This window comes from Aquarana catesbeiana, linkage group LG01 (assembly GCF_042186555.1).
Source record: "Aquarana catesbeiana isolate 2022-GZ linkage group LG01, ASM4218655v1, whole genome shotgun sequence".
Taxonomy (NCBI): Eukaryota; Metazoa; Chordata; class Amphibia; order Anura; family Ranidae; genus Aquarana; species Aquarana catesbeiana.
The window spans coordinates 722,876,377-722,904,257 of record NC_133324.1 but is presented as its reverse complement, the minus strand read 5'-3'; the positions used below and the strand labels follow the sequence as shown (position 1 = coordinate 722,904,257).

General features: G+C 41.8%; 1 protein-coding gene across 6 annotated transcripts in view; it reads left to right on the top strand.

The window, feature by feature from the left end:
- Positions 1–27,881, top strand: part of INPP4B (inositol polyphosphate-4-phosphatase type II B) — a 936,630-nt gene that overhangs the window by 488,756 nt on the left and 419,993 nt on the right. For 4 of the 6 annotated variants that reach the window (XM_073604287.1, XM_073604295.1, XM_073604268.1 and 1 more), the window contains one exon: positions 8,543–8,622. In XM_073604287.1, coding sequence (XP_073460388.1) covers positions 8,543–8,622 — 80 coding nt within the window. The remainder of the gene's footprint in view (positions 1–8,542; positions 8,623–27,881) is intronic. The other 2 variants (XM_073604305.1, XM_073604278.1) reach the window with 1 other exon arrangement.

The window sequence follows — 27,881 nt, the reverse complement described above, 5'->3', positions numbered from 1 at the left end:
GGCAATAGGATGAAAGTTGTATAAGTAAAATGCTGAGTGGTGTTCTATTTTAATTTTTCTGTATTTTTTTTCTTTTTTTTTTTTTTTTTACATTTTTAATAGTTTCTGTAACAATATGTGGGCATGTGTGGTAAACTGGCAGGATCATATAACATGGAATAACTTGCGTGTAACATATATTTCTTTGTGGGAAGGGAAAAGTAATTATTTGTTATTAACCATTTCCAAGTGATTGTTACACAATGTGGCAAGGTATACAACTTAACAAACAAACCTTTGCTTGCGTGTTTCTTTTATATTTTCTCCCTCCTGCTCACCTCCAGATGTTGGCATATTAATTTTGCTATGGGCATAAAAAACTTGCATGTGAATTGCATAAGCTATTCTCAGACACAATCAGGATGTGGTAATGCTTTTTACCCCACTGCTTTTCAGTTTTGTCCACACCAAAAGGTGGTGATTCCACTTTACACTGGTTAGTGAATTGATGGATGTGCATATGTGATCCAGCCATCTCACGTCTTCTGGGCCCTTTTCTACAGAAGCACTGTAGTCACACAGTGACCTTCTGTTTAGGGCAATAGTGGAGGGAGGGAATCCCAATGCAGGCGATTGTAAAGTAGGGGAAATTAATGGTAATCAGGTTAGACATATCTTACACTTATACTCTTTGATGCTGTTGTACACTAGCTGTAGTCATTGGATGGTTGCCATTGGAATATCTAAAGTTTATGGGTGCATTTAAAGTGTATGCTTGTTTTCATTTAGGCACTGACAGTCATGTAACATATAGCTGGTGAAAGAAGGGTAGGGCCTGTAGGAAAGGTAATATTCATTCATGCAAGGTTAATGTTGCAACACTGACAAGCCACTGATTTACCTTGGCAGAAGTGTCAGAATGGAAGAGAATCGCATTAATTCATCCTGTTCTTCTAGAAAATGGTCCCAGTCAGTTAAACTCACTTTAATCTTTATTTTTTCAAGGTTTTCTAAAATCATTGATAGCCGATTATGGCCATTCTCACATGCCCAAATCTGGCCCTAGCTCTGCTAAGCGTGGGAATCGATGGTTTCCCATCTAATTATCATACTGTAGTTACACACATCTTGCTGGTAACAAGAACCGGTATCACAAGGTTATTAGAAGGAAACATTGGCATCTAGTCCGTCAGAAGTTCTCTCTCTGATCAATTATCAATATTCCTGTGAATACCTACACTTACTTAAATCCCCTAAACACACTATTGTTGCTCACTCTTGGAAGTCTTGGGTCCATTTGTATAAACTCTAAACTACTGCTGCATACTGTGTGTTCTTTACACTGGTACTGCACCCCTGTAAGTTTGTTACTATTCCATGTCTGTAAACTGCCACTCAGGGTGACTTTATTTCTGTATTTATTACTCTTGTTATACCTCTATTAGCAAAATTCAATAAATATCTATTGGAAAAAAGAATATCATTCTTAGCCAGCACAATAAAGGACAGACAGCACATTATTACATTTAGTGGACAGTTTGCTCCGTGAGCTTAAAAATCAGGATTAGTCTGGACTATGTTGCTAAAAAAACAACTAAAAACTCATTTTTTTAATATATTAAACATTAACTATGTGGAAAATGTCCTCCCTACTATAGAGAATCACAGCTATTTCATATATCCATATTTTATCTGGAAAAAATCTCACCTAGTCCAGATCACCACAACTTTACCATATCTACATTTTATATGGAAAATATCCTACAGTATAGTACATTGCACCACAGCTTTTTCATTTAAACACTTTTCTTAATAATGACCTACCTACAACAAAGCACCACATCTTTTCTAACTACACGCTATCTGGAAGATATCCTGCCTACTACTGAGCGCCAAAGGCTTTTCATATCCTTATTCTGTTTGAAAAATGTCCTACCTACTGCACCACAGCCTTTCCAATATTCAGATTGTATAGAAAAAATAGAGCTATATTAAAGAGCACCACATCATTTCTCATATCCACATTCTCTATTGAAAATGTCCTGCCTACTATTAAGTGCCACAATCTTTCCTATATTCACATTGTCTGAAAATTGTCCATTTTTACTACAGAGTACCACAGCCTTTCCCATATCCACATTCCATTTGACTCTACTATGTGGGGGGGGAATCACATGGGAGGTTAATCAGCCACAGCTCAGAGAGCCCCTAGCAGCCTCGGAGGAAACTCAGGGGAAACCCTGGCTGAGCATACCTAAGCTACAGTATCTATATATTAAAGTGTGTTTCCATTATCTGTAGCAAATTTTAGTAAAGAATGTGTGCAAAATGCAATATGGCACCCCCTTAAGAATCATTACTTACAAGGTCCTGCTCTGATACTTTTTTTTTGCATTGGTACATGCTCCCCACTATGGGAATGCCCAGTTGCCCATGAAAAGGCCCAGAAAAAAATAAAATATTTTGCTCCTACAGATTTCAAAAGGGTGTGGACTCTATGGTTGAGGTTTGCAGATTTCCCGCTGGTTTTGGTGGATGTCAAGTGAAACCAGACTTTGTTCTGTTCACTCATCCCTATAGGCAATTATTTTCTGAACATGCATGTTTAAATTATTCAACCTTTTTTACCCACATTTCTTTTTGGATTGTCTTAGACTGATGTATATTTCAGCATTAATTTCATATAAAAATGATCTTTTCCATCAGTAATGATAGCAAGCAGATTGCATTTTTTTCTCTCAGCCTTTAGACTACACCTAACAATGACGTATTGTTCTATCACTTCAGCCTGGCATTTTTAAAATAGTAAATATATTTAAGTAAAAAAAAAATGCCTTTAGGTAAAAAAAAAATGCCTTTATAATATAGGAAATAAGCAATAGCATACCTTTCCTACAGTTAATTTAAACGAGCTAAGCTTTGTAGAGCAAACTGTATGGTGTTACAATTAAAGTACAGAATAAGAAGGCAGCCAAAGATTTCTTCTTTATAAAATTGCAAACGTGTAAGTACTGCAGTAGCATTAAGGGCTGCAATAAGTGCCCCTTTTAAGCTTACCTCACCATGACTAGCCATTTCTTTCAATGAGAACTATTCACAAAATAGCTGTAATCTTTTCTACTTTCTTGCTTTTTTTTCTTGAAATACCATTAACTTGGTCTAATAGCCATCACCATTTAGGGAATGTCCCCTATAATACATTTCCAAGTAGCGCAGCAATGCTTGAAGACTTTCTGAGATTTAATAAGTACCGAAAACCCTTCAGAACACTATCTAACTGTGACTAAGTAAAGGATTTCTGCACACAAAATTGTTTTCCTGCTTGAAGACAAAGTCTCCACTTACTGTATAACTCTACAATGAGAAAATGAAAAGTTTTTTTTTTTTTCTTCCTTTTTTTTTGTGTTAAGATTGTATTTATTATGAATACACAGATGTGAAACTCAGTGAATACAAATTTCAACCTGTGTGCAGTGTGTAATGAGAGAAATGTATTCAATTTAGAGATGAAATTAGGGTAAGGCAGCAGGGGCAGTTGCTTAGGGAGCAGAGTGGGGGAGTACTGGAACATAAAAGAAAAGTACATATTTAAAAGTGTCTTTGAGATTTTTTCATGAGGTTGGAAAGTAAACTTTTTGTATCAGAACTGCCATTTTTTTCTGATAAACCTAGCATGCTAAGACCCCTTTCACACTGAGGCTGTTTTCAGGCATTTTATCGCTAGAAATAGCACCTGTAAAGCGCCTGAAAACTGCCTCCTATTCATTGCAATGAGTGCTTTCACACCCAGGTGGTGCACTTGCGGGATGTTATAAAAAGTCTTGCAAGCCGCATCCTTGGGGCGGTTTGGGAGTGCTGTCTACAGCATTCCCAAAATGCCCCTGCCCATTGCAATGAATGGGTAGCGTTTGGGAATCGCTGCAACACAGGAGTTTTTAATTTAGGGTTAAAAGCGCCCCGCTAGCGACCGAAAATCGCTGCTTAGACAGTGGTAAAGTGCCATAAAACGGGCAGTGCTTTATTGCGAACGCACGAGCAACCCCAGTGTGAAAGGGGTCTAAGAGGTAGACAGTGGGATTGACATTGTAATGAACACAGTGCCCCCAGAGCAAAAGAAGGTTAAAGAATTTTGTAATGTTGGTGATCAAATACCGGGGAAGAAAATCTGTATGTTCCAATAACATGATATTCCTTTAAAAAAAGCAGGTACAGAGCTTGCGTTTAACAAATAGCCTAAAATTGTTATTAAATGAGTGTTGGACCCAAAGATAAGTGTGACCTGGTGAAATACCTAGTCCAGAGAGGCATCTCTCTTACAAGCAGGGTAACCCTATGGGTCCCTGGAACAATGCAAGGAAAAAGTGAAGAATAAGTGCAACACAAGACTGTGAATGGTCCAGTAAAAATACATTCATTTAGATAGCAAGTTAGTGGGTACAGCATACCATTTCTTAGCCCTGGTGAAGGAGGATTTGTGAGCCGCAAAATTGCATTGGCTGTACCTACTGATTTGTTATCAAGATTAATACATTTTTCCTGGGCCATTTATAGATTTCTGGCACTCTCATCCTTCACAGTTAAATTAATAAATGTCTCTCATTTTTCTATTAGAGGCAAATAAATAAAAAAAAACTTTCAATGATATAGGCACCAGCTACATGAATGGAAATACAGATACAATAAGCTTGTTTTAAAACTGTATCTGCTGGTAACTGTTCCCTCTATGGGCCAATGCCTTCTGTTAACTAGTTTCACTAATCGAAAATTATATATGAAATGGCTAAAAAGGAAAATACAGTTACCTTGTTATATAATTTAAGTGAGCAAAGATAAGGCATTTGCATCCTTTTTCAAACAGATCATTTACACTTCCCCTACAATAACTACAATCTAAATTCCCAAAAATGTAAGATGCTGTGTAAAATCTACATAAAAAACATAACACAATGATTTGCAAATCTCATAAATCCATATTTTATTCACAGTAGAAAATGGAAAACATATGTACTTAAAATGAGAAAATGGGCCATTTTAAGAAAAAATAAGGTAATTTTAAATTTGATGGAAGCAAAATGGCTGAAAAAGTTTAAACTTCAGTCTCCTCTCGCATGTATGTCGCACCACTTCCTTAAACTAAATCTCTCCATGACTTTTCCATCAAAATCAACAATGCAACCATCAGTCACTCCCCGCACGCCAGGGTACTCGATGTAATCCTAGACTCTGACTTGTCATTTCAGCCTCAAATCCAATCGTTGTCAAAAGTTTGTAGAATTCACCTCCGTAACATTTCTAAAATTCGCCCCTTTTTAACAAATGATACCATCAAGCTCCTCATTCACTCCCTTGTTATCTCTCGCCTTGACTATTGCAACTCCCTTCTCATTGGCCTGCCTCTCCATAGGCTATCCCCTCTTCAGTCTATCATGAATGCTGCTGCCAGACTTATCCACCTTACCAACCGCTCAGTGTCTGCCAACCCTCTCCTCCAATCCCTACACTGGCTCCCAATCACCCAGCGAATTAAATTCAAATTACTAACCACAACATACAAAGCCATTCACAACTCTGCCCCGAGCTACATCACCAATCTTGTCTCCAAATATCACCCAAATCGTCCTCTCCGCTCCTTCCAAGACCTCCTACTCTCAAGCTCTCTCCTCTCCTCCTCTCATGCTTGTCTCCAGGATTTCTCCAGAGCCTCTCCCATCCTCTGGAACTCGCTGCCTCAACCTGTCCGGCTATCCCCTACTCTTGCTACCTTCAGGCGATCCCTGAAAACTCATCTCTTCAGGAAAGCCTATCACGTCTCCAACTAATCTCCTACCACTTCCAACAGCTCATTCCCCACAGTTACAACCTTTTGTACCACATGCCCCACCCTATTAGGTTGTAAGCTCTTCTGAGCAGGCCCCTCTTAATCCTCTTGTATTTCATTGTATTATAACTGTATTTCTCCCTTTTATATTGTAAAGCGCTGCGTAAACTGTTGGTGCTATATAAATCTTGTATAATAATAATAACATGGCAACAAAAGGACGGCAAAGTACAATCCCAGTTCCAAAAAATTTGAGACAGGGCCATGTTTCCTACATTGTAGCATCCCCTTCTCATCCCATTCTTTTTTTTGACAACACTCTGTAAACGTCTGGGTACTGAGGAGACCAGTTTCTGGAGTTTTGTGATAGGATTGTTGTGACATTTTTGCCTGAGCATATGCTGCTCTAAAACCTGGATATAGCTTTCAGCATTAATGGTGCTTTCCAGATGTGCAGATGCCCATTCCATATGCACTAATGCACCCCGATACCATCAGAGATGCAGGTTTTTTAGTGCTGATGGCATCCTGGATGGTCCCTCTCTGCTTTAGTCCAGGGGACACAGCATCCTTGATTGCCAAAAAGAATGTCAAATTCTGATTTGTCTGACCACAGAACAGTTTTCCACTTTGCAACAGATCGTTTTAAATGAGCTTTGGCCCAGAGAAGATGGCAGCATTTCAGGATCATGTTCAGATATGGCTACTTATTTGCCAGACAAAATTTTAACTTGCTTTTTTGGATTGCATAGTGAGCTGTATTCACAGAAAGCGATTTTTGGAAGTATTCCTGAGTCCATCACAGAATCATGCCAGTTTTTAATGCAGTGCTGTCTGAGGGCCTGAAGATCACAGGCATCCAATATTGATGCTGACTTTCTAAGATGCCATTTCTATACCTCATTATGTTACTGACCTGTTACCAATTAACCTAACTAGTTGCAAAATGTCTGTATAGCTTTTCCTTGTTAGTAGCACTTACTTTGCCAGCTTGTTTTGTTGGCCTGTCCCAACTTTTTTGAGATGTGTCGTTGCCATAACTTTCAAAATGACCTTATTTTTTTCTATAAACAGTACATTTCCTTAGTTTAAACATTTGATATGTTTACTATTTTTTATTGCAAATAAAATATAGATTTATGAGATTTTCAAATTATTGCATTCTGTTTTTATGTAGATTTTAGAGTCCCAAATTTTTGGTAATTGGGGTTGTCTTTAAAGTGTGTGAACTTTGACACCTGGACTGTGTTGGTGTTGTGATGCATTGCAGTTTAGCATTTTTGCACTCAGTCACTTTTCATATATTTAAAACTGAAGTGTAGCTGTCAACAAATCCTTACATCTTTAGTCATATAACTTACCTGTAATGAAGGGTTTCACATGCCATGCAGGCAACTGAATGCTGAACTTTTTCACTGCAAGGATGCCTGTCCTCTTCCTGTCTCTGAACTTGCAATGGTAACCACTTTGGGTCTGCAGGCAGAACAGCAGAGCAGATGGTCCGATGGGAACACACCCTCCTTCCTTATCCTCTATTGAGAAAAGTTATTTACTGTTTACAGTGCTTGTAACACAACTGTGTTACAAACAGTTTAAAGGATAAGTTCACTTATCAAAATCAAAATAAATGCACATTTTTTTTCCAGGTAACAAAATGTGCATTTATTTATTTATTTTTGTAGGAGCCTGTAAAACATTGTACCAGCGATCAGCAGATCTCCTGAAGATCTGTCAGTGTATATGTGTACCCATACATCCCCCCAGTCACCCTGACCAGCCTGTTCCCCTAACAATCAAAAAGATAACAGAAGATTTAAAATATTTTATAGCCTTGTGAGCTGCTATGTTCTGCCCGTGATAAGCTGCAAGCACCTGTGCACACTCATATGTGTGTTCCAATTGCCAAATATATATTTGTTGTGCAGTGCTATTTTTCCTAATACTATTAAGAACACCGTTATAAAATCATGAATAAGTGGAAAAATAAACAATAACAAAAAATAAGTAATGTTGCTAAAATGTCCTTTCAATTTAGTCCTTTTAATTTAGTCCTTTTCAGTTCTTTACAACAATAAAGTTCCTTCTCATCAAACAGTGTGATCCTTGATCCCTTTAGTGCACTCTGCCTGTGATTTAAAGCGGAGTTCCACGCAAAAATGGAACTTCCGCTTTTCGGAACCCTCCCCCCCTCCGGTGTCACATTTGGCACCTTTCAGGGGGGAGGGGGGTGCAGATACCTGTCTAAGACAGGTATTTGCACCCACTTCCGGCATAGACTCCCATGGGAGTCTACGCCACTTCCCGTCCTCACCGCGCTGTCTCCTGGGAAACACACAGCTAGATATATAGCTATAGATATAAGGACAGTAGTTTTCAATTAAGGTCATCTGCAAACACTTGATGCAACACTAGAACTTGCATAGACAAAGTAATACCACTATTGAAAAAAGAGCCGATCCTTAAGATAACTATGTCACTGCAATATGATAAAGATAAAGCTGTGTGTTTATCTTTAATAACTTTAACTGACTTTTGAAACTGTATCCGGTCTAAACAACTTCTTTCCTTTTTACAATTAGTTTGAAAGCAAATTGAAAAACATTGCATATTCTAACTCGTTCGTATGGAGATGCTTTTATTTTATACCCACAGTGATTATATTTTTAGGCTTAGATTTGTGCTTTCATTTACTTTTTAGTATTTTATTGAGTTCAGATGGTAATTAAATTATCTTTTTCCTTTCAGAAGAGTTTCCTGGGCTGCACCACTTTCAAAGTGAAGGATCTAGTCAAAGCAAAGGAACAGCCTCTGTCTCTGAATCTCAAGTAGGTTTTTAAATTTGTAAATCTCAGCATGTAGTTCAAAATATGATTTTTATTGATTCTGTTGCATTTCTAGAGCATAGATTTTCAGGATTTTAACTGGTAAACTTGAGCTGACACACCTTTGTTAATAGCCAAAAGCTTTCAGTGGCCTGCAGCAGCAAGTGAACAATTATTTTGGCTTTATTTAGTGCAGAATGAATAAAAAGGCAAGTTATAAGGGAAAGCTATAGAATATAATTACTGTATGCATAAACAAAACGTTTGAATGTTTGTATTGGAGTGGAATCACATTTTTGTATGTTAATTTCTGCAGAAATAAGACAAGTTTGTAATCAGTTGATTTTGTAAGGGTTGCCTTCCTAAATTGTGATTTCGCGGTTTGCAGCAGAACTTCCTGCAAATTATCTATGATAATTTTTTTGGGCCATTTATACATTATTAAGGCAATGCTAAATATATTTATTTTATATGACATTTTAAATACTTTTAAAAGCAGTATATTGCAAACACTGATATGTATTCAGGGTCACACATGATTTTTGATTGTGCTTCTGACAACATTAAACTGTTATGCTCAATGGCTTGGGTTATGTTTAACCACTTCAGCCCCGGAAGATTTGGCTGCCCAATGATCAGGCCATTTTTTGCAATATGGCACTACGTAGTTTTAACAATTGCGCGGTCGTGCGATGCTGTACCCAAACAAAATTGACGTCCTATTTTTCCCACAAATAGAGCTTTCTTTTGGTGGTATTTGATCGCCTATGCGTTTTCTATTTTTTGCACTAAGAACAAAAGAGGAGGGAACATTTTGAAAAGAAACACAATAGCTTTTACTTTTTGCTATAATAAATGTCCCCAATTAAAAAAAAAAACACATTTTTTCTTCAGTTTAGGCCGATATGTATTCTTCTACATATTATTGGTAAAAAAAATCACAATAAGCATATATTGATTGGTTTGCGCAAAAGTTATAGCGTCTACAAAATAGGGGATAGATTTATGGCATTTTTATTATTATTATTTTTTTTACTAGCAATGGCGGCGATCTGCGATTTTTATTGGGACTGTGATATTGCGGCGGACAAATTGGACACATTTTTGGGACCATTGACAATTATACAGTGATCAGTGCTATTTAATGCAATGATTACTGTATAAATGTCACTGGCAGGAAAGGGGTAGGGGGCGATCAAGGGGTTAACTGTGTTTCCTCACTGTGTTCTAACTGTAGGGGGCATGGGACTGTCTAGGAGGAGAGAGAGATTGTGTGTTCATACATAGTATGAACACACGATCTCTCTCTCCCCTAAGAGAATCGGGATCTAGTGTTTAAAACTGCGGCGGCTGGTCGGCAACCAGTTAAGGCCTCATGCACACAAGGTGTTTTTACAGCTGCTTTTAGCAGCGTCAGACTTTTTTTTTGCAGCCTAAAAATGACTCTCCATGTTATTCTATGTGTCCCTGCACATACAAGCTTTTAGAAGCTGTAAGTGGCATAGGCGTTTTCAAGCTGTAAAAAAAAAAAACAGGGCCAGCGTGTTCTGAGGACTGGCGTTACAGCTGTAAAAATATCTGACGCTGGTAAAAAGCTGCTAAATGCGGCTTAATGCTGGATACAGCCGCGTTAAGCCTCGTTAAGTGTTTTTTTTTTTGACATATCAAAATCAGTGGTTCCCTATGAGAGCCTATTGATTTGAATAGAAGTCGCAGCACAAGTCGGATCATGGCGGTGCGGCTTGTGCGCTGAGGATCTTGAAGGGGAACCCTCGCCAAAATGAAAAAAAATAACTGGCGTGGGGTTCCCTCCAAAATCCATACCAGACCCTCATCCGAGAATGCAGCCCGGAGGTCAGGAAAGGGGGGGACTTTGGTGTCTCTTCTCCTTCTGATTTCGTCTCCCTCTGATTTCTTCTCCCTCCAGCAATGTCTTCATCCTCCGGTTCTTCTCCCTCTGCTGATGTCTTCTCCCGCTGCCGGTTCTCCTCTTTCTGCTGTCCTCTCCCGCTGCCGGTTCTCCTCTCTCCGCTGTCTTCTCCCTCTGTTCTTCCTCCGATGTTCTCCCAATGCTCTCTCCCTCTGTAATGCTGGGTCCGCTGTGTGCCATTACTTAGATAGCCATGGTGCCGGGCCACCCGGTGACGTCATCCAGGGGCCCTGCCCCATGTGACGTCACCACCCGGGGCATGATAGGGCTGGGACGTCACAAGGGGTATGGTCTCTGGAAGACCTCATCAGGTGGCCCTGCCCTATGCCTGAAGAAGTAATGGCACACGGCAGACCCAGCATTACAGTGGGAGAGAGCATCGGGAGAACATCGGAGAAAGAGCAGAGGGAGAAGACAGCCGAGAGAGGAGAACCAGCTTAGGGAGAAGACAGCCGAGAGAGGAGAACTGCGAACTGCCAGCGGGAGAAGACAGCAGAGAGAGGAGAACTGGCAGCGGGAGAATACAGCGGATAGAGGAGAACCGGCAGCGGGAGAAGACATTAGCGGAGGGAGAAGAACCAGAGGAGGAAGACATTGCTGATGGGAGAAGAAATCAGAAGGAGAAGAGACGCCGGAGCTGCTTTAATAAATTACTTTGTCAAAAACCTGTGTACTGTTTTTATTTTTGACACTTTTTTTTAGGTGAATGGGTAGGGGTACAAGGTACCCCATACTCATTCACATAGGGTGGGGGGCCAGGATCTGGGGTCTTGTTAAAGGGGGCTTCCAGATTCTGATAAGCCCCCCGCCCGCAGACCCCGACAACCTCCGGCCAGGGTTATTGGGAATAGGCCCTTGTCCCCATGTTGATGCCCCCCCTGCCCCAAAGCACCCATCCTACCATGTTGAGGGCATGTGGCCTGGTTTGGTCCAGGAGGAGGGGGGAAAGCTCGCTCACCCCCCCTTTCCTGTCCTGCCATGCTACATGCTCGGATAAGGGTCTGGTATAGATTTTGGGGGAATTTTGGCGTAGGGGTTCCCCTTAACCACTTAAGGACCGCCTAACGCCGATTTACGTCGGCAAAGCGGCACGGGCAGGCAAAATCACGTACATGTACGTGATTTGCCTTCCGCGGGTGGGGGGTCCGATCGGACCCCCCCGCCGCCCGAGGCGGTCCCGTTCTGTTCCCCGGCGATCCGAGATGAGGGGGAGGCCATCCGTTCGTGGCCCCCCCCTCGCGATCGCCGCCGGCCAATGGGAACATTCCTTTGCTGCTGTATGCTAAACAGCAGCAAAGGAAATGATGTCATCTCCCCTCAGCTCGGTATTCCGTTCCAGCGCCGAGGGGAGAAGACATCAATGTAAGTGCACAACACGCTACACACACAGTAGAACATGCCAGGCATACAAAACACCCCGATCCCCCCCCCGATCGCCCCCCGATCCCCCCCCAATCACCCCCCCCCCCCTGTCACAAACTGACACCAGCAGGTTTTTTTTTTTTTTTTTTTCTGATTACTGCATAGTGTCAGTTTGTGACAGTTACAGTGTTGGGACAGTTAGTATTACCCCCCTTTAGGTCTAGGGTACCCCCCTAACCCCCCCTAATAAAGTTTTAACCCCTTGATCACCCCCTGTCACCAGTGTTGCTAAGCGATCATTTTTCTGATCGCTGTATTAGTGTCACTGGTGACGCTAGTTAGGGACGTAAATATTTAGGTTCGCCGTCAGCGTTTTATAGTGTCAGGGACCCCCATATACTATCTAATAAATGTTTTAACCCCTTGATTGCCCCCTAGTTAACCCTTTCACCACTGATCACCGTATAAACGTTACGGTTGACGCTGGTTAGTTCGTTTATTTTTTATAGTGTCAGGGCACCCGCCGTTTATTACCGAATAAAGGTTTAGCCCCCTGATCGCCCGGCGGTGATATGCGTCGCCCCAGGCAGCGTCAGATTAGCGCCAGTACCGCTAACACCCACGCACGCAGCATACGCCTCCCTTAGTGGTATAGTATCTGATCGGATCAATATCTGATCCGAACAGATCTATACTAGCGTCCCCAGCAGTTTAGGGTTCCCAAAAACGCAGTGTTAGCGGGATCAGCCCAGATACCCGCTAGCACCTGCGTTTTGCCCCTCCGCCCGGCCCACCCAAGTGCAGTATCGATCGATCGCTGTCACTTACAAAACACTAAACGCATAACTGCAGCGTTCGCAGAGTCAGGCCTGATCCCTGCGATCGCTAACAGTTTTTTTGGTAGCATTTTGGTGAACTGGCAAGCAAGCACCAGGCAGCGTCAGGTTAGCGCCAGTAGCGCTAACACCCACGCACGCACCGTACACCTCCCTTAGTGGTATAGTATCTGATCGGATCAATATCTGATCCGATCTATACTAGCGTCCCCAGCAGTTTAGGGTTCCCAAAAACGCAGTGTTAGCGGGATCAGCCCAGATACCTGCTAGCACCTGCGTTTTGCCCCTCCGCCCGGCCCGGCCCACCCAAGTGCAGTATCGATCGATCACTGTCCCTTACAAAACACTAAACGCATAACTGCAGCGTTCGCAGAGTCAGGCCTGATCCCTGCGATCGCTAACAGCTTTTTTGGTAGCGTTTTGGTGAACTGGCAAGCACCAGCCCCAGGCAGCGTCAGGTTAGCGCCAGTACCGCTAACACCCACGCACGCAGCATACACCTCCCTTAGTGGTATAGTATCTGAACGGATCAATATCTGATCCGATCAGATCTATACTAGCGTCCCCAGCAGTTTAGGGTTCCCAAAAACGCAGTGTTAGCGGGATCAGCCCAGATACCTGCTAGCACCTGTGTTTTGCCCCTCCGCCCGGCCCAGCCCAGCCCACCCAAGTGCAGTATTGATCGATCACTGACACTTACAAAACACTAAACACATAACTGCAGCGTTCGCAGAGTCAGGATTTGATCCCTGCGATCGCTAACAGTTTTTTTGGTAGCGTTTTGGTGAACTGGCAAGCACCAGCGGCCTAGTACACCCCGGTCGTAGTCAAACCAGCACTGCAGTAACACTTGGTGACGTGGCGAGTCCCATAAGTGCAGTTCAAGCTGGTGAGGTGGCAAGCACAAGTAGTGTCCCGCTGCCACCAAGAAGACAAACACAGGCCCGTCGTGCCCATAGTGCCCTTCCTGCTGCATTCGCCAATCCTAATTGGGAACCCACCACTTCTGCAGCGCCCGTACTTCCCCCATTCACATCCCCAATCAAATGCAGTCGGCTGCATGAGAGGCATTTTCTTTATGTCCTCCCGAGTACCCCTACCCAACGAACCCCCCCAAAAAAGATGTTGTGTCTGCAGGAAGCGCGGATATAGGCGTGACACCCGCTATTATTGTCCCTCCTGTCCTGACAATCCTGGTCTTTGCATTGGTGAATGTTTTGAACGCTACCATTCACTAGTTGAGTATTAGCGTAGGGTACAGCATTGCACAGACTAGGACACACTTTCACAGGGTCTCCCAAGATGCCATCGCATTTTGAGAGACCCGAACCTGGAACCGGTTACAGTTACAAAAGTTAGTTACAAAAAAAGTGTCAAAAAAAAAATATATATATAAAATTAAAAAAAATAGTTGTCGTTTTATTGTTCTCTCTCTCTCTATTCTCTCTCTATTGTTCTGCTCTTTTTTACTGTATTCTATTCTGCAATGTTTTATTGTTATTATGTTTTATCATGTTTGCTTTTTCAGGTATGCAATTTTTTATACTTTACCGTTTACTGTGCTTTATTGTTAACCATTTTTTTGTCTTCAGGTACGCCATTCACGACTTTGAGTGGTTATACCAGAATGATGCCTGCAGGTTTAGGTATCATCTTGGTATCATTCTTTTCAGCCAGCGGTCGGCTTTCATGTAAAAGCAATCCTAGCAGCTAATTAGCCTCTAGACTGCTTTTACAAGCCGTGGGAGGGAATGCCCCCCCCCCACCGTCTTCCGTGTTTTTCTCTGGCTCTCCTGTCTCAACAGGGAACCTGAGAATGCAGCCGGTGATTCAGCCAGCTGACCATAGAGCTGATCAGAGACCAGAGTGGCTCCAAACATCTCTATGGCCTAAGAAACCGGAAGCTACGAGCATTTTATGACTTAGATTTCGCCGGATGTAAATAGCACCATTGGGAAATTGGGGAAGCATTTTATCACACCGATCTTGGTGTGGTCAGATGCTTTGAGGGCAGAGGAGAGATCTAGGGTCTAATAGACCCCAATTTTTTCAAAAAAGAGTACCTGTCACTACCTATTGCTATCATAGGGGATATTTACATTCCCCGAGATAACAATAAAAATGATTAAAAAAAAAAATATGAAAGGAACAGTTTAAAAATAAGATAAAAAAAGCAGAAAAATAATAAAGAAAAAAAAAAAAAAAAAAAAAAAGCACCCCTGTCGCCCCCTGCTCTCGCGCTAAGGCGAACGCAATCAGCGGTCTGTCGTCAAACGTAAACAGCAATTGCACCATGCATGTGAGGTATCACCGCGAAGGTCAGATCGAGGGCAGTAATTTTTGCAGTAGACCTCCTCTGTAGATCTAAAGTGGTAACCTGTAAAGGCTTTTAAAGGCTATTAAAAATGTATTTATTTTGTTGCCACTGCACGTTTGTGCGCAATTTTAAAGCATGTCATGTTTGGTATCCATGTACTCGGACTAAGATCATCTTTTTTATTTCATCAAACATTTGGGCAATATAGTGTGTTTTAGTGCATTAAAATTTAAAAAAGTGTGTTTTTTTCCCCAAAAAATGCGTTTGAAAAATCGCTGCGCAAATACTGTGTGAAAAAAAAAAATGAAACACCCACCATTTTAATCTGTAGGGCATTTGCTTTAAAAAAATATATAATGTTTGGGGGTTCAAAGTAATTTTTTTGCAAAAAAAAAATAACTTTTTCATGTAAACAATAAGTGTCAGAAAGGGCTTTGTCTTCAAGTGGTTAGAAGAGTGGGTGATGTGTGACATAAGCTTCTAAATGTTGTGCATAAAATGCCAGGACAGTTCAAAACCCCCCCAAATGACCCCATTTTGGAAAGTAGACACCCCAAGCTATTTGCTGAGAGGCATGTCGAGTCCATGGAATATTTTATATTGCGACACAAGTTGCGGGAAAGAGACACATTTTTTTTTTTTTTTTTGCACAAAGTTGTCACTAAATGTTATATTGCTCAAACATGCCATGGGAATATGTGAAATTACACCCCAAAATACATTCTGCTGCTTCTCCTGAGTACGGGGATACCACATGTGTGAGACTTTTTGGGAGCCTAGCCACGTACGGGACCCCGAAAACCAAGCACCGCCTTCAGGCTTTCTAAGGGCGTGAATTTTTGATTTCACTCTTCACTGCCTATCACAGTTTCGGAGGCCATGGAAAGCCCAGGTGGCACAAACCCCCCCCAAATGTCCCCATTTTGGAAAGTAGACACCCCAAGCTATTTGCTGAGAGGTATAGTGAGTATTTTGCAGACCTCACTTTTTGTCACAAAGTTTTGAAAATTGAAAAAAGAAAAAAAAAAATGTTTTTTCTTGTCTTTCTTCATTTTCAAAAACAAATGAGAGCTGCAAAATACTCACCATGCCTCTCAGCAAATAGCTTGGGGTGTCTACTTTCCAAAATGGGGTCATTTGGGGGGGGTTTTGTGCCACCTGGGCATTCCATGGCCTCCGAAACTGTGATAGGCAGTGAAGAGTGAAATCAAAAATTTTCACCCTTAGAAATCCTGAAGGCGGTGATTGGTTTTCGGGGTCCCGTACGCGGCTAGGCTCCCAAAAAGTCCCACACATGTGGTATCCCCATACTCAGGAGAAGCAGCTAAATGTATTTTGGGGTGCAATTCCACATATGCCCATGGCCTGTGTGAGCAATATTTCATTTAATGACAACTTTTTGTAAATATTTTTTTTTTTTTTGTCATTATTCAATCACTTGGGACAAAAAAAATAAATATTCAATGGGTTCAACATGCCTCTCAGCAATTTCCTTGGGGTGTCTACTTTCCAAAATGGGGTCACTTGGGGGGGTTTTGTACTGCCCTGCCATTTTAGCACCTCAAGAAATGACATAGGCAGTCATAAACTAAAAGCTGTGTAAATTACAGAAAATGTACCCTAGTTTGTAGACGCTATAACTTTTGCGTAAACCAATAAATATACGCTTATTGACATTTTTTTTACCAAAGACATGTGGCCGAATACATTTTGGCCTAAATGTATGACTAAAATTTAGTTTATTGGATTTTTTTTATAACAAAAAGTAGAAAATATCATTTTTTTTCAAAATTTTCAGTCTTTTTCCGTTTATAGCGCAAAAAATAAAAACCGCAGAGGTGATCAAATACCATCAAAAGAAAGCTCTATTTGTGGGAAGAAAAGGACGCAAATTTCGTTTGGGTACAGCATTGCATGACCGCGCAATTAGCAGTTAATGCGACGCAGTGCCAAATTGGAAAAAGACCTCTGGTCCTTAGGCAGCATAATGGTCCGGGGCTCAAGTGGTTAAAACCTATGACTGAAGGGTCTGTATGCTCTTGGGGGGAACCCCACGCCAGTTTTTTTTTTTTTTCATTTTGGCGAGGGTTCCCCTTTCAAGGTCCTTAGCACACAAGCCGCACTGCAAGTCGGATCATCATGATCCGACTTGTGGTGTGACTTCTATTCAAATCAATGGACTCTCATAGGGAACCATTGATTTGAATAGAAGCAGAGAAACGCTGCTAAAAGCTAGCACGGCTAAACACTAGCGCGGCTAAACGTGCATTAACGCCAATTCAAAAGGCAACTAAAAGCACATTTTTCCAGACGCTTTTTCCTGGCTTTGGTAGTGGCTTTGCAGCTCATTTAACGCCCTGTGTGCATGAGGCCTAAAGGTTAACTTCCATATTTAGGGTGTAACATGGTGTAAACCAGACTCTCCCATGCCAAACCACCCCCATGACATTTTGTGGGGGTTCTTCTCCCCCACAGCAGCTGTTGATTTCAAAATTGCTCAGTTCACACCAGCTGGCACACAGTATATTTCACATAACGCATACATGCCGATGTGAGCTGTACATGTGTGTTGCAGTACTTTTTTTTTATTTTTGTTTACACTTTTGTGGCATGTTGTAACATTCTCTGTTGTGTTAAAATGCATGTCTGCATCATTTGATTGCAAAACATTCAGCACTACAGACCTCGTGTTAATGCAACATATAAGCTGTAAGTAAGAAAAAAAAGAGCAGAAATTATGCAACTACTGCTGGATGTACAAATATCTTTTTATTTTACCAGTTCTGTGCTTTCAGAAAATGTTTAGTTGTATTTTACAAACGTTCAAACTGTAAAGGCCACCGGAATTTAAAAGTGGAGAGCAGGTCTTGGCAGTGAAAAGGTTGAAGGACATCCATTAAAAGTTTTTGTACACCATGGCTTGAAATGAAAAGTTCAAAATAACTCTTATACAACACTAATCACAATTGTTCTCAAGGAATATACATCACGATATTGATTTAACTATCTTAGCCTCGTCCAAAACCAGCCCTAAAGATTTAAGAAACTCTTTAACTTTTCAGAACAGACCTGATTAGTTCTTTGTTAACAAGAGAAGAACTGCAAAACCAATAATGTTGTAATTCAAAATGTTTCAGTTTGGTACAATTGCAAAAAAAAGACAACACAAAGTAGACACATTAATCAGTAGCATATTTGTTTCCATTGCCATCAATCACTAGGGGTTTATCTTGTGTTGTGACACTTGTGTAAGTGACTGCCTTTCAACTACATCACCCTAAAGTATATCAAATGCCTGGGCTCAGTGGTTTGAAATTGGGATGTAAACATTTAACTAGTTGGTTTCTCCAATAGCTGCAGAAAGTGAAGGTTTCACTGGCTTTTCATGAATTGAGAGTATCATCCCCAATCAGCCATTTTTATTTTTTCTTTCTATTGATTATATGATAATTACTGTATACATCAACTATTTCATTATTATTTTATTTTGAAAATCATTTACTTTTGCCCCCCCCCCCCCCCCCCAGCAATCAAAAATTGACACATATTCCTGATATGTACATTCTGTATATACAGTATCTCACAAAAGTGAGTACACCCCTCACATTTTTGTAAATATTTTATTAAATCTTTTCATGTGACAACACTGAAGAAATGACACTTTGCTGCAATGTAGTAATGTAGTAGTGAGTAGGGATGGACCGATATCACTTTTTCGATGCCGATACAATACTGATATTTCGGCCACCTTTCCTGCCGATAGCTAGTATTTTTTGCCGATATTTTGTACATTTAAATTTTTCTTTTTTTACACTCTCATTTTACATTTTTTTTTGTTTTTCTGCACTGTTATTGCTGTCACAAGAAATGTAAACATCCCTTGTGACAGTAATAGGCATTGACAGGTACTCTTTATGGAGAGATCGGGGGTCTGTAAGACCCCAAACCCCTCCTCTGCACTTCAAAGTATTCAAAACATCAAGATTGGCATTTTTGAATACTTTCTTTTTTACAACTGGTGCCTTTAAGATGCCAGTAATCCGGGAAGTGATGTTATGACATTGCTTCCAGATTACTAGATCTGAGACCCGAACGAAGCATTGGCTTTGTTCGGGTCTTCGGCCAGCTGGTGGATGTGACGGCTGGTTGCTGGGGCCTTCCGGTGGAATGGGAGAGCCCGGCGAGCGGTGGAAAGTGGCAGGAGGGAGAGAACGTCCCCTCCCCCTGTTTGTAATAACTGCCGCATAGCTGCATCAGTTGTTATTACAATAAAGCCGACCATCCGCTCTAAAGAATGGTACTGGGGTGATGCATGCAGCTGCATGCATCACCCCAGTAAAACCCCTTGAAGCAGTACTGGTAATAACAGTCAGTTTTTTGACCGATACTTCTAAAAAAGTGAATATCGGCCGCACCGATAATCGGTCGATCCCTAGTAGTGAGTGTACAGCTTGTATAACAGTGTAAGTCCCCTCAAAATAACACAACACACAGCCATTAACCACTTACAGACTGGAAGATTTTCCTGCTTAATGACCAGGCCATTTTTTGCGATACGGCACTTTGTCGTTTTAACTGACAATTGCGTGGTCGTGCAACCATGTACCCAAAAAAAAATCGACGTCCTTTTTTTTCCCCACAAATAGAGTTTTCTTTTGGTGGTATTTGATCACTTCTGCGTTTTTTTTTTACTTTTTGCTTTAGTAAATATCTCCAAAAATGTTTTTAAAAAACAAATTTCTTTTCCAGTTTAGGCCAATGTATATTTCTATCTTCTACATATTTTTGTTAAAAAAAAAACACAATAAGCGTATATTGATTGGTTTGCCCAAACATTTAGCATCTACAAACTATGGGAAAGATCTATCATTTTTATGGCATTTCTTCTATTTTTTTTACTAGTAATGGTACTGGTAGGGAAGCGGTTAACACTAGGGGGCGCTCAAGGGGTTAAATGTGTTCCCTAGTTAGTGTTTCTTACTGTGGGGGGATCGGACTGACAGGGGGAGGAGACATATCGCTGTTCCCACTTACTAGGAACAAACGATCTGTCTCCTCTCCCTTGACAGAACAGGGATTTGCGTGTTTACACACACAAATCCCTTTTCTGGCTCTCATGTCCGCAATCACGGGTGGCCGGTGGCGATCGCGCCCGCTGGCCATGCGCATCGGGTCCCCCACTGTGCAGCGGGCAGGCGCGCGCGCCTCCAGCGACTTCTGGGGAAAACTTACCCATACCTTGTTTTTTGCGGGAACGTGCCACTTTTCTGAAGTATATTGGCGTGAGCCGGTCGGCAAGTGGTTAATGTCTAAACCGCTGGCAACAAAAGTGAGTAAATGTCCAAAATTGTGCCAAATTAGCTATTTTCCCTCCCCGGTATCATGTGATTTGTTAGTGTTACAAGGTGTCAGGTGTGAATGGGGGGCAGGTGTGTTAAATTTGGTGTTATCGCTCTCTCTCTCATACTGGTCACTGGAAGTTCAACATGGCACCTCATGGCAAAGAACTCTGGGGATCTGAAAAAAATAATTGTTGCTCTACATAAAGATGGCCTAGGCTATAAGAAGATTGCCAAGACCCTAAAAATGAGCTGCAGCAAGGTGGCCAAGACCATACAGTGGTTTAACAGGACAGGTTCCACTCAGAACAGGCCTTGCTATGGTTGACCAAAGAAGTTGAGTGCATGTGCTCAGCGTCATATCCAGAGGTTTTCTTTTGGAAGTAGACGTATGAATGCTGCCAGCAGTGCTGCAGAGGTTGAAGGGGTGGGGGGTCAGCCTGTCAGTGCTCAGACCATAAGCCGCACTCTGCATCAAATTGGTCTGCATGGCTGTCATCCCAGAAAGAAACCTCTTCTAAAGATGATGCGCAAGAAAGCCGGCAAACAGTTTGCTGAAGACAAGCAGACTAAGGACATGGATAGACCAAGTCTCTCAAAGACTTCAACCAATACAAATCTGCCCTCCAAAAATACTATTCTTTCCTCCACACTGCCAAGCAGACCTATTTTACAACTCTTATTAACACCTTCTCATCCAGTCCCCGTAAACTTTTCTCTACCTTCAACTCTCTACTTCGTCCTCCACCGCCTCCACCCACTGACTCACTCACTGCCCAGGAGATTGCTAATCACTTCAAAAACAAGATTGATACAATCCGTGATGAAATCTCTACTCTACAGGTATCTCCCCCAGTTAGTGCACTGGTCACCCCCATACTTAAAAAGCCGTCCTTGGACCCTACCAATATTAACAACCTACACCCTATCTCCTTGCTCCCCTTTTCCTCTAAACTCCTTGAATGCCTGGTTTACAACCAACTGACTGACCACCTCATTAAGAATAACCTTCTTGATCCCCTTCAATCTGGATTATGTCCCCAGCACTCCACAGAAACTGCTCTTTTAAAACTCACAAATGACCTACTAACTGCAAAAACCAACAGACACTATTCTGTACTCCTACTTCTGGACCTTTCAGCTGCCTTTGACACGGTCGACCACCCCCTCCTCCTCAAAAAACTTTACTTCCTTGGTCCCTGTGACTATGCCCTTCAGTGGCTCTCATCCTACCTATCCCAACACACCTTCAGTGTCACTTACAATTCTACTACGTGCCTATTCCCCTGACTTATCTGTCAAGAGCAATGACACAACCATCCACCCATCCCCACATGTTAGCGTGCTAGGTGTTATCCTTAACTCTGAACTCTCATTTTGGCCCCACATCCAATCACTTTCCAAAGCTTGCCGCCTCAAACTCCGCAACATTTCTATACTATGTCCCTTTCTAACCAATGAAACCACAAAGCTCCTGATTCGCTCCTTGGTTATCTCTCGCCTTGACTACTGCAACTCCCTCCTCATTGGCTTACGTTTAATTAGACTATTCCCCCTTTAGTCCATCATGAATGCTGCTGCCAGACTCATCCACCTTACAAACCGCACAGTGTCTGCTACCCCTCTCTGCCAATCCCTCCACTGGCTGCCACTTGCCCAACAAATTAAATTTAAAATACTAACAATAGGTTACAAAGCCAGCTACAACTCTGCCCCCAGCTACATCACTAGCCTAGTCTCAAAATACCAACCTAATCGCCCTCTTCGTTCCTCCCAAGACCTCCTGCTCTCTAGCTCCCTAATCGCCTCCTCCCATATCCGCCTCCAGGACTTCTCCTGAACCTCGCCCACCCCAATCTGTCAGACTGTCTCCAAATTTGTCCACTTTTAGGAGATCCCTGAAAACTTTCCTCTTCAGAGAAGCCTATCTTGCCTCCATCTAACAACTGCACTACTTTCTCCATTAGCTCATCCCCCACAGTTACCCTTTTGTATAACTTGACCCTCCCTCCTAGATTGTAAGCTCTAATGAGCAGGGCTCTCTGATTCCCCCTGTATCAAATTGTATTGCAATTGTAATGTCTGCCCTAATGGTGTAAAGCGATGCGTAAACTGTCGGCGCTATATAAATCCTGTATAATAATAATAATAATGGATTACTGGAACAATGTCCTGTGGTCTGATGAGACCAAGTTAAACTTATTTGGTTCTGATGGTGTCAAGTGTGTGTGGCGGCAACCAGCTGAGGAGTACAAAGACAAGTGTGTCTTGTCTACAGTCAAACATTGTCGTGGGAGTGTCATGGTCTGCGGCTGCATGAGTGCTGCCGGCACTGGGGAGCTATGGTTCATTGAGGGAATGCCAACATGTACTGTGACATACTGAAGCAGAGCATGATCCCCTCCCTTTGGAGACTGGGCCGCAGGGCAGTATTCCAACATAACGGCCCCCAAACACACCTCGAAGACAACCACTGCCTTGCTAAAGATGCTGAGGGTAAAGGTGATGGACTGGCCAAGCATGTCTCCAGACCCAAACCCTATTGAGCATCTGTGGTGCATTCTCAAGTGGAAGATGGAGGAGCACAAGGTCTCTAAGATCCACCATCTCCGTGATGTTGTCATGGAGAAGTGGAAGAGGACTCCAGTGGCAACCTGTGAAGCTCTGGTGAACTCCATGCCCAAGAGGGTTAAGGCAGTGCTGGAAAATAATGGTGGCCACACAAAATATTGACACTTTGTGCTCAGTTTGGACATTTTCACTTAGGGGTGTACTCAATTTTGTTGCCAGCGGTTTAGACATTAATGGCTGTGTGTTGAGTTATTTTTGAAGGGACAACATTTGTTTGATGATTAGTTATTCTGCTTAACCATTCAGATAGCTGGATGCAGTACAATATTTCAACTACTCATAAAAAGTATAATAATAAAATAAATTTGCTTAGCTTGGATTAAATAAATATCACAGATAATAAGATGGATAAATACAACATTATTCTTGTCCAGGGGAGTCCTTGAAGCCTAAGTTTAGCCTACTTTACAAACATAAAAATCGGGGGCATAACTTACATTTAGTATGATTTGTCCCTTGTGTTGCTTCTTCTTGACTTAGAACTTTTCATCACAGTTTTGCCACCTCCAGCACTGGCCCCTTGCATCCCTGACTACTAGTCGCACTTATAAACACAGAAGTCCGGATAGGGCTTCTCTTCCGCTGGCCAACACAAAACCCCCCCTGCTCTGCCTATACAACAGAGGAGGGGGCGGAGGGGGGTAAGCACAGAACTTCTCTAGCCTCACTTGTGCAGCATCTCCAGAAGCCCCTTGCTAGCAGCCTGTTCAATAACTGTACATTGTGGACTTTTTTTCTGGGGGGAGAGGACAGCTGTGGGTCCTGGACAGGAAAGGTAGGAGAGCTCTGTATTGAAAGGGGAGGAGAGGGATGCTCTGTACTGGACAGGGAGGAGAAGAGAGCTTTATAGTGGAAGGAGACAAGGGTTTTCTCCAAAGGAGAAATGTGGGGGGAGAGTTCTGTATGGGGGGGGTTTGTAAGCTGGTCATCCACTCCTGAACCCTACACTCCTGAGCCCTGCACTCTGTACAATACACACGTATGAGCCCTGCACTCTGTACATAGTGTACTCCTGAACCTTGCACTCTGTATGTAGCGCAACTTTCTTTTCTGCAACTGACTACCAAGCCTGAAGTATTGTCCCACTGGCCACAGTTCAGCACCCTAAATTTTGAACGAAAATAAACTTGCTAAATATTTACAAAGTTTGGAGATCCCTGGTCTAGTGTTAAAGGAAACAACGTTTCCTTTGTAATCCATTAAGCAAATTCAGACTGTCAGAGTTAAGTAGGATTTATAAATGTACTAGCTTAAATATATTTAGTTGCGATGTTTCTTGCTGAATACTAATGTCCTTCTTATTTTACTGTAATACATATATCACCCCATATACTGCAAACACAAAACTTTTTTTTTTTATTTAAAACTGTGTAAAAATATCTTAGACATTTACCTTCATATTTTTTTTTATATCTATTTGAGTGCGTTGGAATCATAATTCAGTATTGGATAGCATTCATGCCAACAGCCCATGATTGAGAAATTTCTCAAGATTTGTAAGTGTGTTCATATACTTGTTTGTATTTCAGTAATCTCAAAGGTGTTGAGCTGTGTCATATACTCTCTCCTTTTCTGCTTGTGTTTGATTAAGCCCAGGTTCACACTGACTGTGGGAATGAAATCGTAAGAGTTCAGCTGAACTTGCATGACTTCATTCGCGCATGTCGGTTCCGACTTCAGGGGCGATTTCAAAGACATCTGTGCGGGTTTCTGCACAGACGTCAATGGAAATCGCACCCCGAAATCGCCAAACGTAGTACAGAAAATACTTTTGGGAATCAGTGCGTCACCGCAAATGCAGTGTCAATCTGATTCGGACGCTGCTATTGGCGGCAATTGCCACCGATTTGACATGTTAAATAGCATGCCAAAATGCATCAATGTGAATCAGTGCTCAATGATTATCACCAATCATTAATCTGTTCTTGCTGGCTATAAACATTTATACGGCAACAGGATGGGTGGGTCTTAACGTCCTGCCATTGCACATGGCCATCCATGGGGAGCTTCCAGTTTGTGCTAAAAGTGTTAAATACTCATTCATCATAATGATAATATATTTTTAAATTTTAAAAATGAATGTACCATATTCAAATGTATTTCATTTCATTAATCCTTATTTTATCAGTGTCCCCTTCTTTTTTACAACCAGTACTTGTGTATTCAGGGTGACAGAATAATTATTATAAAAATGATGTTATTACATGTATATAATAGTTTATCTGAACAGTTCTTTTTTTTATATGTAATATACTCATGTACCACCAATTTTTTCTCTAAATAAAAATGTTTGTAAACAAAGAAAGTACGCTCACTGCGTGCTCCCAGCACAGTGACTAACCAGTCACAGACAGCTCCCAGTCATTGTTTGCCAATGGCTGAGAGTGCTGACCAGAGTATTCTGGCGGGGGGCAGTCCTCCTGTCAGAACACAATAGAACAGCAGAGGAGATCGCTGTACTACCGTCGGATAGCCCTGCTGGGTTGAATGAAAAAAAAAACGATTAGTGTGTACAAGGCTTTAGTTTAAAGGGTCCTGTTTATGCTGAGTTTACACACACTAAGGCAAAGTGAAAGATTTTTTTGGAGGCAAGTTTTCATTAGGCCCAGTGTCACCAGCCAAGCACATAAAGCCAAATTAAACCTGAAATCAAGAATGTAATACTATATTTATTAGCGTATAACACAAACTTTTTCACCCTGAAAATTGGGTGTGTGCGTGTTATACGCCGATACTAAAATTTGGGCTGCCTAGGAGGGAACGGGGAGGGGGCGGGACAAGAGCCGTCAGATTATACAGCGAGAATCTCCTGTTTACTCAGCGGCCTCTGTAATAGGAAGTCCCGTCTCCTGGGTCGGCATTGGACCAGTGTTCTGTCTATCGTAGATGCCGGTCCAGAAGGCGGGACTTTGTATTAAAGAGGCCGCCGAGTAAACAGAAGATTCTCGCTGTATGTAATCTGACGGCGCTCGTCCTGCCCCCTCCCTGTCCCCTCCGAGGCAACAGTAATCTGGGGTGAGGCTGCAGATGGGCATTGATCACACTGCATTGATGGCAATGGTAAGGCTGCATATGGGCATTGATCAAGCTGCGATGATGGGCAATTGTGAAGCTGTAGATGGCCATTGATCAGGCGGCATTGATGGGCAATTGTGAGGCTGCAGATGGACATTGATCAAGCTGCAGATGGACAATGGATGGCAGCAGATGGGCAATGGTGAGGCTGCATTGATGGGCACTGACCCTTATTTTGCTTCAAAGTTCTTTATTTAAAATTTAAGTTTTTTTTCCTGAAACTTCCCTCCTAAAATGAAGGTGCGTGTTATACGCCTGTGTGTGTTATATGCTGATAAATATGGGTATATTGCAGCTTACCAACCATTAGATGTGGTGGTTGCATTGGTTTACTTTTTGTTTCACTCTGTTTTCACCTGGTGATCTGGCTGGTAATACATCTCCTGTATTAGCGCTTCTCTACTCTGGATGAAGAAACACAGGGCACCTTTGGAAAGCAGCATTGTCAGTCTGCGGGGAGGAGAGCGTTAGATGTACTAGCAGATTTAGATATGCTAGGCTCCATTCACACTCGTATGATTCCAAAGTTGAGCAATTTTGGAGTGCAACTTTGATGGCAACTTTAACACAACTTTGGATGGGTGCGACTTGAATATGACTTGTTGTCCCTCGTCAAAGTCAAACCCACTGTTGCATCATGCATGTAAAACATTTAGGTACAAATTTCATGCAATTTATGAGGGTTAATATCAAACTCTATGGCCCTCAAGTTGCATGAAAGTCAGAGCAAGTAGTGCATGAACTACTTTAAAGTTGCTGCTACTTTAAGTCGCACATATATAAATGTTAATCATTGGAAAACATGGGGTATGACTTGTCATGCAACGTTGATGTCCAAAGTCGCATTACAAGTCGCACAAGTGTGAATGGGGTGTAGCAAATTGAAGCTGAACTCCAGCTAACACTTTATAAGCCATTACAACATTCCTTTTGGAATACAAGTTTTACACGAATAAATAAAAGGCAATCATCGTAATCACCGCTGTCAGTAGTACATGGTTTGTCCCATCCCTCTAACTGCTACATCTGCAAAACAGCCTGTTCTGTTGAAAGCCGACAGACTTACTAGCCAGACCACCAGCTGAAAATAAAGAAAAGAAAGCCCATAAGAAAATGAATTCAGCAATCACATCTACAGTAAGAATTGGTAAACTACAATATAATCCATGTTTGCTTTTGGGTTTAATACCACTTTATAATGTATGCAACATTGTAATAAGTAGGACATTGTAGTGGGACATTATTTGCCCATAGTATTTCAGAGAACTGTTTAAGATGACATATTTGTGAAAGGTCTTCTGACACCTCGTCAAAATTTTTGAACTAGGAACAATTGCGGGTGAACCCACTTTGGCAGTTAGTTGCTACGGGCATGACTGAGAGCAGCTCCAGAGCCATATTAGACTTTAGAGCTGCGTTGCTGTGCTGCTTTTTCAAGCATTACAGAATAGCATCCTTGGAAGCCAAAAGAGATCAGAGGTTTCCTATGCTTTAAGATTTCATGACACCAGTAAAAGCAAAACAGCTCCAAGTCATTAAGCTAAGTCGGTATTTCTTTAGGTACCTTTTAAACTGATGATTAGGAAAGATACTAAAGTGGACAACCCCTTAGGGCCTGCTTACATGAATCAGCTGCAATAATGTACATAGTGCAGCATTGGCATATTAGTGTATTGTAAACAATCACCTTGTAAAACAACCTATTTAGTTCAAAATTGAAATGGAAGGCAAAACATTTGTATATCAATATAAAAAAACATAAATACCTTTTT